The following is a 12,660-nucleotide window of genomic DNA, read 5'->3' on the forward strand; positions in this document are numbered from 1 at the left end:
GACTCAGAAGAAGGCTATGATCCATTAATGGAGCGGTGCTCTGACATTTGAACTATTTTTAGCCTGCTCTAAAAGCAGAAATGGCTTTGTTGCTGAGTTGCCTATCAGTGATTTTAAATATGATACTCTGTCTCACTTTTAAAAACAATTTATAACATTGTTTTACTTATGCCCCTCCACTCTCATATTGCAAAACATTTGCTAAATCAGTTTTGTTATACTGAGACAAATGGGCCAGAGTTTCCATAAGAGTGACCAGTGTCCCAAGAAGTAAAAATTATCTTGAATATAAGAACAGATTCCCCTGTTTTGATTTTCAATATTTCTTGATACTGACAACGACAGAAATATCACCATAAAGTAAACAGACTCAATTTTAATAAACCATTCTAGTTTATTAAAGGTCAACAAGGTCTAATACCTAATGGTTTCTTAGCTCTTTAATGGACTGGAATTTTGATTTCCAAGTAGCAGGTGAAGGATAAAGTGCATCCAGGGTGAATTTCCCTTTTTCTTCCTTATAGTGCAAATACGTGTTAAGAATACATGGTGTGAGACAATAAAAAAAAAAAAAAATCTATGTTTAAAGTATTTTTAAAAGGTAATTTATAAATTAAACTGCAGTATGAAAAGTCAGCACTGTAGAAAAGGTAAGGCCAGTATTCCTATTTCTAAAGCCACTACTCCTACTTCACACAATATGAAATTAGTAACTTGGAATTTTGAGGAAGCAATTAATCTACTCCTGATTAAGTGGATCAATGGGAGAAAGCAAACAGGTGTGTAATTAGGTAGTGGAATTGATTACTACTTATTATTACTGAACCATCCTGGTTCAAAGCCAGCACTGAATACTGACTGACAGTGGAGATGTGACAGGGAACACCATGCAGAGTGTCCCTCCACTGTCACCTGAAGGACACAACAGAGAAAAGGCTCCTTGATGTGGCAGCTCCATCCTGTGGAAGGAAAAACAGGAAGACTGGAGCTCAAGCAGAATAATCTGCTCTGGAGTTGAAGTTCAAGAACTTTACCTTGCTGTACAGAGCCTCCCCTGCCTCTCCCACACCTCCAACCACACAACCCCAAAATCAGCAGTAAAACAATGCATGGATGGCCTTTGTGATTTCTGATTGCTAAACAGTTTCTGATTGTAAAACAATGCATGGATGGCCTTTGTGATTTCTGATTCTAAACAATTTCTGATTGTAAACCAATGCATGCATGGTTTGTGACTGCTGATTACTGACCTGAGTAGACAAAATTTCATCTGGGATCACACGTGCTACTATTGAAGTGTTTCTCTTTAAAACAGTGTTAAGGTTTTTCATTCTAGAACTACATTAAAGCACAGGAGAGAATGGAGCAGTCACCCTGGTTTCTGATGGTTTAACCAACAATTCCAGTTTGCAGTGGGAGATCACTGGCATGAATACAGTGCTGTAAATCTCAGGTACACATTTACACACTAAGACAGGCACAGCGCAAACAAAGCTCCCTCTCCCAACACTCATTTCATCTGTAGTAAACAGAATCAAGTCATCATTTATTTGAATACAATGTAAATATTTCCTATACAGTGTGGTACATTACAATTTCATTTTTATTTCATGATACCATGCAAGCAATCCAAGAAGTCAAGAGTGTTCTTGTGCAAACTGCTTTGTAAGGAAGGAATCTACACGTGAGGTCATTCCATTCTGTTACTGAACAGTGACAGTAAAGAAGAGATAAAGACACTGTAATTCCATACAAGCTTTGAAAGGCATTATATTAGGATACTTATATTATACATCCACCACAAACACTTCTAAATATTAATATTATTTCTTCCCTGTTCAAGTTCTTCCCTCAGCATTTGCTCTTGACATTTTTTTTCTACTATGATTTTGAAATAAAAATAAAAGAGCATTTAATAGCAGACTATTTCATGTCCATTGTAACAGAAAAGATAAAAATCTATTCTTGGAAACACAGTGTGCATCAAGCATGGGTTCTGAATGGCTTTACTCTCACACTGTGTATTGCATAAATCCACACAAAACACTGCATGCACTTTCTTTTCCAAGTGAATGCATCTGTGCATTTGTACATTTGCTTCCCATTCCCTGAAGTTCCTACATTCAAACCTTAGGCACCTGTGTGCATGAAAAAGAAGCTTTAGAAATGACAGTGCTCCTATTAAGAGTGAGTGAAGGGATGTGCCAGGGCTTTTAGGAGCTCGTGCTCTGGTTGAAAATATAGGGATAAAATGTTTCTAAAATCATGGGATATTCAGGGGAGTTGGAAAGAAAGGCTGGGCCTGGAAAAACGTTAGGAGAGGCCCTCAGAAAACGTTAGGCTTTAATGGATCATGTGAAACTGCAGCTGTATAATCATTTAATGAACAAGATAAAAGATATGATTGTTACATGACAAATGATACGATTGTTAAATGTGATCATTGTTTGGTAATTGGATATAATCATTGTTTATTTGTAACAAGAAATTACAAAAATCCATGCTTGGATGAAATCAATGTATCGGATTTTTGGATTGGGAGTGGCACTGGGGACATTGGGACAGTCCCAGCCCAGTGTCCCCAAGGGCTTGTCCTCAGCACCAGCTCCATGCAGGACGCCAGGGACCCAACCACCAGCTCCAGTTTGCACTGGGAACAGGGAAATGGGGACACTGGGGACACTGGGAGTGGCACTGGGGACACTGGAAGTGGCACTGGGACAGTCCCAGTCCAGTGTCCCCCAAGGGCTCATCAAATTACAAGGATCCATGCTTGGATGAAATCAATGTATACAATAGAACAACTGAAGTTTAATAATTAATATGGAGTTATATAATAAGGGTATAAAACTGTGTTCATCCTGAACTCATGTCAGAGTCAGATTTGGGTCTGTGCCCCTGACACCCAGAGCTCTTCAACAAAAGCAGCTGCATATAATCAATCTGTGATTATGTGCTCCTGAACTGGTGAGACAACTAAAGACAAAGCTTAAACAAATCACATTCAATGTCAATGCAAACCACATATGCTATGGAACCTGCAGGGGCTCTGAAATGTGTGTGAAGACAGCTGAGTCACCCCTCTACAAACATCCCTTGATGGCAACAGCTCCAAACAGCGACACAATTTTGTCCCATCTCGAAAACATCACAGAGTTCCAGACGGACATTTTCACTAGACAAGCAGCAATTCCAGCCGGGCGGTTGAAATTCGCGTCTCTAAAGCGCCTAACCCATCCTCTAAATCTCTGAGAAACCGAAAACAGAACCAGCGCAGCGCTGTGCTCTAGGGCTTGACCTTGCCCTCCTTGAGCAGGCGCTCGTTGAGCTGGCAGAGCTGCCGGAGGAAGCCGTCGTTGGGGCCGATCTCGCGCTGCTGGCGCACGGCGCAGAGCGCGCTGCGCACGTCCATGCCGCGCCGCAGCATCAGGTAGGCGATGACCAGCGTGGGCGAGCGGCTGTAGCCCTCGCGGCAGTGCACCAGCACCTGGCCTGCAGGGAGACAGCCACAGCTCAGGGTTAGGCTGCAAAGCAACGGGAAATGTAATAATAGGTGATGGGGGTTGGGAAGGACAAAAGTTGCCAAGTGTCAGCCGGTAGAGCATGGGACTCTTTGAGCCCCACGTTGGGCGCCAAGTGTGTCTGTAAGAGCCAAAATGAGGGATGTGGGACGCCAGGCAGCTCTCCAAAATGCAGTTTATTCCATCCAAGAGGTTACAGCAGGCCAGGGTCACACACTTCAATGTCAAACAAAACTAATAATTTGCAGTAGCCAGTTAATCTTGAAACTGGCTCCAACATCACCCAGCTCCAAGGCTCCTCCTGGTTTACCACATTAAAAAAACAGTGGTAGGTGTGGTAAACAACTGCTCAGACTGAAAGAGCCAGCAAATGGAACTGCTGCAAATCCAGATTGACTCTGAATTTACTGACCCTGAAACTTTTGAGATTACACTCAGCAGGTACAGTCATGGCACAGCAAAACCTTCTCTCCTCTTGCAGACTGTTTCAGCGAGTCACAGTGCTAACTGCAAGAGTTGCATTTAATTTTTAGAATTTTTCATACTCCACCAAACTGGATGAAGAATTTATTTCCATCTGTCAAAACCCACATCACAGCTCCAGAACGCCTTTGCCCATTTCAGAGAAAGAACTTCTAGAATTGTGGGAGTTCTCATTCCTCCTATTCAATGCTCAGTCACGAAGCAAGAAGGAAATTAGGCATGTGCAGAAATAACTGGAATGTTGAAATAGCTAGACAACACAAACACCATCTGTCCCACTGCACTATGTCCTAGGATTTCTGCTCTGAGGAAACACACTACGGAGAAATGTGGCAATAAACAACATTGCAAATATGACCTTCAGCTTTCCTGCAATCCTAGGAAATAGAGGCAATCAACACATAAAATAATATTATAACTTAATGTAATAAAAACTATAAGGTGACAGTCTGTATTCTTACTGTACATTTGAAAAAAAACCCCATGTAACAGGTTATGTGACTACTCTTCAGTATTTGTATTACTTATATCAATTCTGCCTTTAAATTGTAATTTCTAATGTCCTTAAACCACTTTTAGGCCCTTAACTTATTTTTAAAAGAATATTTTATTAGAAAAGAAGAAGAAAAAAACTAAAAATATCTAAGGAAAAGTAAAAACATCTCTTCCCAGAAAGAAACTATAATAAGATGCAGCAGCTGTTCCTCATTTCAAAGTCACCCCTACAGAATTCCCTTTGCCAGGTACTGGAGACCTGCATGTATAAACACATGACAAAGCTGTGCCTTCTTGTGCCTGATCCAGGGCCTTTATCTGAATTTTTCCCTTGGTTGTTCTGTGAATAATAAGAGCAAAGAAGCATTTTAAACAGCAAATGACTAAGAAACCTATGCAGTGCACAGAAAACATGGTAGAAAGGTATTTCAGTTTGCCTTACCATCCTTCTGGGAAAGGGCTTTGTCAATAAAATCAGCTGCCTCCTCAAAGTAGCGACTGAGGTTAAATTCCTGTGTATCATTAGCTTTAATGCCATGGTATCTGATGCCTGAGCCTTCATAGAACTCTGCATTAGTGTTCACATGCATGAATGATTTCCCCTCTGCTGCATTCAGAACATGGGTTATCCCCAGATGCTGCAGCCTCGTTATGTTCTTGGCTATGAACCTGCATGACAAAAAGTGTCAAGAAAATGATTAGAATTTGGTGAATCATCTCAGTATTTAGGTATTGAGAACCAAGCCCTTGGATTTTTCTGTTAATAGATGCCAAATGTGCCCAGAAAGTGAATTAGCTACAGGTTATAAATTCACAAAAATATTCAGAGCCATGGTCCCTTACTTGAGCATGAGAGAATGCTGATTTCTTGTCTGACACTGAGGAATGCACATATGAAAGTGAATCTGCATCTGTTAGATCCTACTGTGGCATAAAATTCTAACTTTCTGAACATAAAATTCTGACCAAAGTAGGGAGATACTGGAGATAATAACACGTTAACTTCTAAGGTTAACAGTTATCCACATAAAATGATTTAAAAACCAGTTAAACAACCCTGCTCAGTAACACAAGTGACCATGCACCAACCTCAGCTTGTGCCCTGGGATGCAATCTACAGTAAGAGGAGCTAACCATAAAGGAATATCAGGAGAGCATTGACTCCTTTTTTGCCATAATCCCACTACTTTTCATTCTGAGTCTGATGATTTCCTTATGTCAGTTGCAATATTTCCTTATGTCAGTTGCAATATTTCCCTCACTCTCCAGAGAAATAAAAAACCCCACATGTTTTATCACTCTGTGTGGTCTCCTAGTAAAATCTAAGCCCCACTGGCCAACATCAGCAGAATGTGAGAGATCCTTTAGCTGAAGGATAACTCAGTTCCTGCACACTGTGTGAAAGGAAGTAGCCTAGACAGATTGTTTTTAAAAGCAGCTTTCAGTATGTGTTTAACTGGATATGGAAACAAATATTTTTTTAAAACTCCCCACAGCTCAACTCATAAATTGCAAATACAAGAGGTCTTAATATTAAGCTGAGCTCCAGATAAGCATTTGTGCAGTATCATTCTAGATAAGTTTCTGTGAGATGACAATGCATCCAGGGCTTTTGGCTGGACACTTACTAATCTAAAAAAATAAACACCCAAATTATTCAGTTTACATCTATATGAATCTCTGAGTCCATTCACTCACAATTTTGATGTAATTCAAGGCCATGAACATCTTGAGAATTTCTTTCTTCCTGATGATTGCACACCCCTTAAATTCTAGTGAAAGCAGATGAAGATTTATGCATGACTGAAGCTTCTACATTTTCTGCTGTCTGTGCCAAGCAACTATGGCAATGAACCAAATATTTGTAAGACTTCATTACCCAAACAAATGCTGACAGATTTTCCATCTGGCAGGACATCATCTGTGCCAGGGGAGAAGTTTCAGTGTCTGGAGAATTCTGCTTTCAACACAAAAATCCTACAGAGCAAGGCCAAACCAAAAAGTGTTAATTCAGTGGTGAGTTCCTATGCTTAGTAGGGTGAGAATATGGTTTAATTAACATTATATAGACCAGCATACATCTGAGTGTTCAGCATCAACAGGAACTCCTATCCTGAAATCATGGTTGAATGTGGCAACAGATTGTTATTTTTAAATTATTTACTGCACAAATCAGCTTGCAAGCTATGACTTCCTTTTTTCCCTAGGAAAAAACTACTACCACTATTTTATAACTACTACAAATATGAAGGAGATGGTGGTGTCAGACATCAGGCTCGCTACTGGATGATTTCAGTCCCATTTCTAGATGTGAATGTCCTGGCAGTAACAAATATAATTTGGTTTGCCTTAGGAGTAAGTTAGTGACAATCTATGATCTTGACTTGTACTTCTTTAAGAGGTAAAAACCTAAAATAAGTACAGGGATCCAGTGTATTTTAAAAAAAAATCCCAATTTCACAGGGAAGAAGTGCACAGAGATGGACCAAAAAGGGAATGGAAAATCAGCAGTGTGAAAAATGTGAACTTTAGGATTGGCTTTTCGCAAATATTAAAATGAGTGTTATATGTGTTGTGTTAGAAAGTAATGCTGTATTAATTCTCTTAAGTAGTGTGTTTAATATGGTTTTAGGTTATAACAAAATGTTAAAATGGAAACTATGCTTTGTAGGATACTTTTTTTCTAAAGAAAGGATTCACACTGAGATAGCAGCCACAGGACACCTGAATCTTTCAGAGAAAGAGAATTTATTGCTCCATTATCAGGAGAAACTAACTTCTTCCTGCCTCGCTCAGTCAGGACGACGCTGTCAGGATTCAGAGGAAGCAGCTGACACTGACCAGACAGAATCCCGTGTTTAAATGGAATTTCTGCATCATGTATGAGGTGTATGAATATGCAACAGGCTGTTGCTTTTAAGGGTTAATCCTCGGTTAACGGGTATCCTTTTTCGGGCTTATTTTGCCCAGAAAGAGGTACCCAGATCCTCTGTAACTCTTTGTTTCTATTGTTTCATATTATCCTAATCCAAATTGCCCAAATTATTATTACTCCAATTATGTTACTATTTTTATAGCCATTTTACCACTATTCAACTTTTAACATTTTAAAAACAAGTGATTGGCGTTTTTCACAAGCAGGATAGGACCGGATAACTGAAACCATGATGTGGCGTAAAAAATAAACCCCGCTGACATCCAGCAGATCCCGTCCTGCAGCCTGACTGCCCGGGGCTCGGAGCACCGGGAGCTGCTCGGTGACGGTCACGGCCCGACCCGGCCCTGCCCGGCCTCACTGCCCGCCGGGCACCGCACCTGGCCCGGCCCGAGTTCTTCACCCTCCGGGCACTGCACCCGGCCCGGCCTGGCCCCTCCACACACCGCACCCGGCCCGGCCCGAGTTCTCCACCCTCCGACACCGCACCCGGCCCAGCCCGGCCCCTCCACACACAGCACCCGGTCCGGCCCGGCCTCACTGCCCGCTGGGCACCGCACCCGGCCCGGCCCGGCCCGGCCCGGCCTCTCCACACACAGCACCCGGTCCGGCCCTGCGCCTCTGCCCGCCAGGAAACGCACCCGGCCCGGGCCCTCCGCACACCCCACCCAGCCCAGCCCAGCCCAGCCCGGCCCAGCCCGGCCCGGCCCGGCCCCTCCGCCCCCCGTGCCCGCCCAGGCCGGGCCTGCCCCGCGCCCCCGCTCCGGCGCACTCACGCGTTCCCCACGTGGATGCGCGGCACCACCTCGTTGCTGTGCGCGCTGGGCAGGCTGTAGCAGCCGCTCCCGTTAGACAGGAGCTCGTTCAGTTCCTCCACCGAGAGCTGGAAATCGCCCATGGCCGAGCCCTTGGCGCTGCGGCTCCAGCCCGGCCCGCTCCCGCCCCGCCCGGCCCCGGCCGCCGCCTCCGAGGCGGGGCCGCACCGCCGGGAGCAGCGGGGGCCGCTCGGGGAGCGCAGCGGCGGTGCCTGGCCCGGAGCGCTGCGGGATGGAGCCCGCAGGCCTCACCCTGAAGCTGCTGCTGCTCGGGGACAGCGGCGTGGGCAAGTCCAGGTGCTGGAGCGGCCCGCGGGGGAGCCCCGAGCGCAGCCCCGCGCTGAGGCCGCGCTCTCTGTCCCCACAGCCTCCTGCGGAGGTTCACGGACGGCGCCTTCGAGCCGCGCCTCACACCCACCGTCGGTGAGCCCGAGGTCCGCCCGCCCGCCCGGGGCTGGGCTCGTTCCCGCTTGGGCTCCTTCTTGCTGGGCTCGTTCCCGCTAGGGCTCCTTCTTGCTGGGCTCGTTCCTGCCTGGGCTCCTTACTGGACTCGTTCCTGCTGGGCTCCTTCCTTCCTGCTGGGCTCCTTTCTTCCTGCTGGGCTCCTTCTTGCTGGGCTCCTTGCTGGGCTCCTTCTTGCTGGGCTTCTTCGTTTTGGGGTCCGGAGCCAGGATCGTGCAGATGCGGGCGCTGCCAGGGTGTTCGGGTGCCGAACTTTTTCAGCAGTTCCTTCTGACGAGCGTCCCTTTCTAACTCTCAGGTATTGATTTTAAAGTGAAGAAAATGCTGGTGGACGGCCGTGCAGTGCAGCTGGCCATATGGGTAGGTTTTGTTCCAGACAGATGGGGGTGTGTTGGGTTTTGAGAGGTGTGCAAGCTTCAAGAGCTCGTTTTTGTGGTTTCCTCGCTTCCTTCCTGCTCCTCCTCTCTCTTTGCTGAAGTCTTCCTCATGCTGAGATTTCATGAGTGTCGTGATGGTACAGCAGGAGCTGCAGACAAACAGAACCACTTCTAAAGTCTTCCTTAGTTAAGGTTTGGGACTTCCTTCCATTTCATGTTTTCCTTACTGCTCAGGATTTAAGATTTTAAATTTGCTTATCTTGTTTAGTTTAAAATACCTTTTGTTGTTGTTGTTGTTCTGAATGTATTTGATGTTGTGTGTTTGGGGTTATTTCCCCCCTCCTTCTGCAGGATACAGCAGGACAGGAGCGTTTCAGAACAGTGACTCCCAGTTACTACAGAGGAGCTCAAGGGGTTGTTTTAGGTATGAAATAAATGGAAGAAAAGAATGATTACAGAAATTGTGGGCTTTATTTCTCCTAAATGTGCATGTCCTTGCAGAAGGAAGTTATCCACGATAATCAGAGGAATAATTATGGCTCAAACACTGGGTATGCAAAACCACAGGCAGGAAATATTGCTGCTTCAATTTATTGCTTAAATTAAAAAGACAGAGATGTCATGCTGCAGGCTGTTGACTGGATGAATTATTAGCTTTGTAGCTATCACATGGGTGGTTTTCTGGTAATAAGGCTAATCAGGGGTTGTGTTGTGTTCTTTTCCCCATGATTTTGCTTTTTTTCCCCCCAGAAACTATTGATGTGATTGTTGTGATTATGGTAAGAACTTGAGTTTTGTACACAAAGCCCTTTCTATGTGACAACAGCAATTAGAAAACAAGGGGGTTCTTCCTTTCAGGATTTGTGAATACTAACCTTAACTTTGCTGTACAAAATTTTCTTTCTGTGATTTTTAAACTTTAGTGATTTATGTAAATGCAGTTATTAAGTTACCAGTACCCAAAAGTGGCTTTGAACTCAGTCCATGTTTTACCAGCAGCGTGTGCATGTACTTATACATGAAATTAGCTGACAAAATACCTTTTTTAAAATATTCTCTGTGGCCTAATTCAGCGCTACCAATAGAGGTGTTTGTGTTCTGTAATCCTGAGGGAGCACAGCCCAGTGTGTTCAGCTGTGGGAGGAGTGTGGGTTGATGCCTCTTTCTGTAGTTCCCTAGCACCTTTTGTTTTTTCCAGGCAGTAGTTAGGAAGTGTGGATGGACTAAATTCTGTGACAATGAAGGAAATGTTGTCCAAGGCTCTACAGCTGTTAAACTCCTTTTCCTCTGTTCTCAGTGTATGATATTACAAGAAAAGCAACTTTCACAGGACTAGGAAGGTGGCTGAATGAGCTGGAGATGTACACCACCCCCAGCAGCACTGTGAAGATGTTGATTGGCAATAAAACTGATAAGGTTGGTTTGGGAATGCATCCTTTTCCATTCTTCCCTGGGTTATTTATTCATCAGAGTGTGTAAATGTGAGGTGGGTGCTGTAAGTAACACAGCTGTTGTGTCAGGAGGTAATTCACTCTGCAGCTCAGCTGGGAAGGCTCCATTTCTGGATTATTTATTCATCACAGGGTGTAAATGTGAGGTGAGTGCTGTAAGTAACACAGCCAGCCTGGCAGTGAACTACAGAGTGGGAAACTCCAGTTGATTAATACATATCACAGACATTTTTTTCCTTTCAACAAAACGTCATTTTTGAGGTTTTGTTCTCATTTCAGTGCTGCTTTTCTGGGTATTTTTTGAAAGTGGCAAGTGTAGCTTATTTCAGTCATGTTCGTCATCTGTCTCTGCAGCCTGAGCGTGGAGAGAAAAGAAGGGCTCCAGCTTGCCAGGAAACACTCACTGCTTTTTATAGGTATGAACCTCTGGGACAAAAACTTCCACATTCAAATGTTTATTTTGGTATTGCCAAGCATGAATGTACAATTGTTTTTCAGCTTGATGGGTTGTTAAACCTTTTTTTAAAATACCTAATTAATATGAGTTCCTTTTGTTGTAATTCCTGTGCAGGGATGTAGGTTTCAGCTTCTGCATTGACCAGAAGCATTTTTCTCTGAAACAGAGAATTTACAGAGATTTTTTTTACAGAAACAGAGATTTACTGCATATACTTTACAGGCATAAATTTTATATTCTCTTGAAACTAGCAGGATTGTTTAATTCAGAGCCCAGAAGACTGAAATTTTCCTCCTTACTGATGTCTGCAAGGACATTGGCTGATCTTTCATTTCCAAGTTTCTGTTGCAGCTACATAAATGACAATATTCTTAGAGCAACAATAAAATGTACAATGTGAAGATATAAAGGCGGGAGTTTCTAAAGAGAAAGTTTCTTGAAAAGATTTCTAGGAGAAATTCAGACACATAGGGGACAACATGCAATTCCCTCTGTATTCTTTCTCAGTTTGGTTGTGGAATAATTATCTTCTAGATTTACTGTCACAACCTGAGAACAATTTCTTTTTCTCCATTATGGAGAAAATGGGCAACTGTGGATTTCTTTTTGGTGGAAAAATGCGATACTTCAGACTGGGATGTATTTCTGTTTATCCTATTCAACTTAAGTGTACATTTAAGAGAAAAAGAAGAGGAAGTTCACTCATTAAAAAACTCCCATCTTCTCTCTGGTCCCAAAATACATTTTTCTAAGTGGAATATACTCTCTGCAAATAAGATAAAATATTTTTTCCCCTTTTCTTCAGAGACCAGTGCCAAGACCCAGGATGGAGTGCACCATGCCTTTGAGGAGCTGGTCATAAAGATCCTGCAGACTCCAGATCTTTGGGATAAGGGCACAGGGAAAAAGGGAATCCAGCTCATAGAATCTTCAGCACAGCAGCATAAGGGGTTATGTGGTGCCTACTGTGACCTTATTTAAATGTACAGCTGGCTGTTCTGCCTGACTGGAGGAAAAAAAAAGGGGTGGGGATGGGATTCCAAGCACCAATCTGTGCCATCAGTTGTGCAGATGCAAACCACAAACTCATTAGTAAAATACATTTTTATTCATTAGCAAAATACAGTTTCTCCTTCCCTTTTGCACAACTGCTGCCTGCAGGTATTTTTCTGGTAGCTCTCAGATTTTTCACTATTAAATCATAGTGCTGCTTAGAGAATTGTGCTTTTGCTGTTTGACATTCAGCATGGACTTTTGCTGGAATTCCTGCCTCAGCATAAATTAATTGGTATTAAATTCTGGAATATTATTGAGAAGCTTCTTTTGCCTTGGATGGCATAGGAGGCTTTGAGGCACCCAAGTCACCTTCATGTAGTTACTCAGCAGGAGTTTGATCAGTGGACAGAGTTTCCTGATTTTGGATGGTTTTAAAAAGTCAAAATTGCAATCACATGTGCCCAGACAGTAAGCTGAGTTACTGGTTCATTTTGGGACTGTATGAAGAGGATGTGAATTTTAACATTGTCAGGAAAAGTGCAGGACACTGAAGGTTGACCCTGTGCTGTTCTCTGCACTGAGGATCAGGGATTAATTTTAGGGCTGTGATGAAGAGGATGTGAATTTTAACATTGTCAGGAAAAGTGCAGGACACTGTGGTGATTGCT

The 12,660-nt window shown here is 43.4% G+C and overlaps 2 protein-coding genes across 2 annotated transcripts; one reads left to right on the forward strand and one right to left on the reverse strand.

The window, feature by feature from the left end:
- Positions 1–2,482: 2,482 nt before the first annotated feature.
- Positions 2,483–8,378, reverse strand: DUSP3 (dual specificity phosphatase 3). Its single transcript, XM_054281339.1, has 3 exons — positions 8,211–8,378; positions 4,942–5,168; positions 2,483–3,492 (listed from the first exon to the last, which is right to left on the reverse strand). Exons 1-3 carry the CDS (start codon positions 8,330–8,332, stop codon positions 3,287–3,289), a joined length of 555 nt encoding a protein of 184 aa, XP_054137314.1. The 5' UTR covers positions 8,333–8,378; the 3' UTR covers positions 2,483–3,286.
- A 61-nt stretch (positions 8,379–8,439) lies between these two features.
- On the forward strand, positions 8,440–12,543 carry LOC128940030 (ras-related protein Rab-18-B-like). Its single transcript, XM_054281355.1, has 7 exons — positions 8,440–8,546; positions 8,617–8,672; positions 9,010–9,071; positions 9,440–9,512; positions 10,386–10,561; positions 10,859–10,955; positions 11,802–12,543. Exons 1-7 carry the CDS (start codon positions 8,482–8,484, stop codon positions 11,975–11,977), a joined length of 705 nt encoding a protein of 234 aa, XP_054137330.1. The 5' UTR covers positions 8,440–8,481; the 3' UTR covers positions 11,978–12,543.
- The last annotated feature ends 117 nt before the right edge of the window (positions 12,544–12,660 follow it).

This window comes from Melozone crissalis, unplaced genomic scaffold (genome assembly GCF_028551555.1).
Source record: "Melozone crissalis strain CALT ecotype California unplaced genomic scaffold, PUWL_Pcris_2 ptg000032l_1, whole genome shotgun sequence".
Lineage (NCBI taxonomy): Eukaryota > Metazoa > Chordata > Aves > Passeriformes > Passerellidae > Melozone > Melozone crissalis.

Bases quoted from the DNA above. Each gene is read 5' to 3' on its own strand.
- DUSP3 (XM_054281339.1), bottom strand. From the start codon at position 8,332: ATGGGCGATTTCCAGCTCTCGGTGGAGGAACTGAACGAGCTCCTGTCT. The intron at 5,169-8,210 runs GTGAGTGCGCCG...TTTGTCATGCAG, and splicing joins CGCATCCACGTGGGGAACGC to GTTCATAGCCAAGAACATAA. The intron at 3,493-4,941 runs GTAAGGCAAACT...GTCTCCCTGCAG, and splicing joins AGCCCTTTCCCAGAAGGATG to GCCAGGTGCTGGTGCACTGC.
- LOC128940030 (XM_054281355.1), top strand. From the start codon at position 8,482: ATGGAGCCCGCAGGCCTCACCCTGAAGCTGCTGCTGCTCGGGGACAGC. The intron at 8,547-8,616 runs GTGCTGGAGCGG...CTGTCCCCACAG, and splicing joins AGCGGCGTGGGCAAGTCCAG to CCTCCTGCGGAGGTTCACGG. The intron at 8,673-9,009 runs GTGAGCCCGAGG...TCTAACTCTCAG, and splicing joins GCGCCTCACACCCACCGTCG to GTATTGATTTTAAAGTGAAG.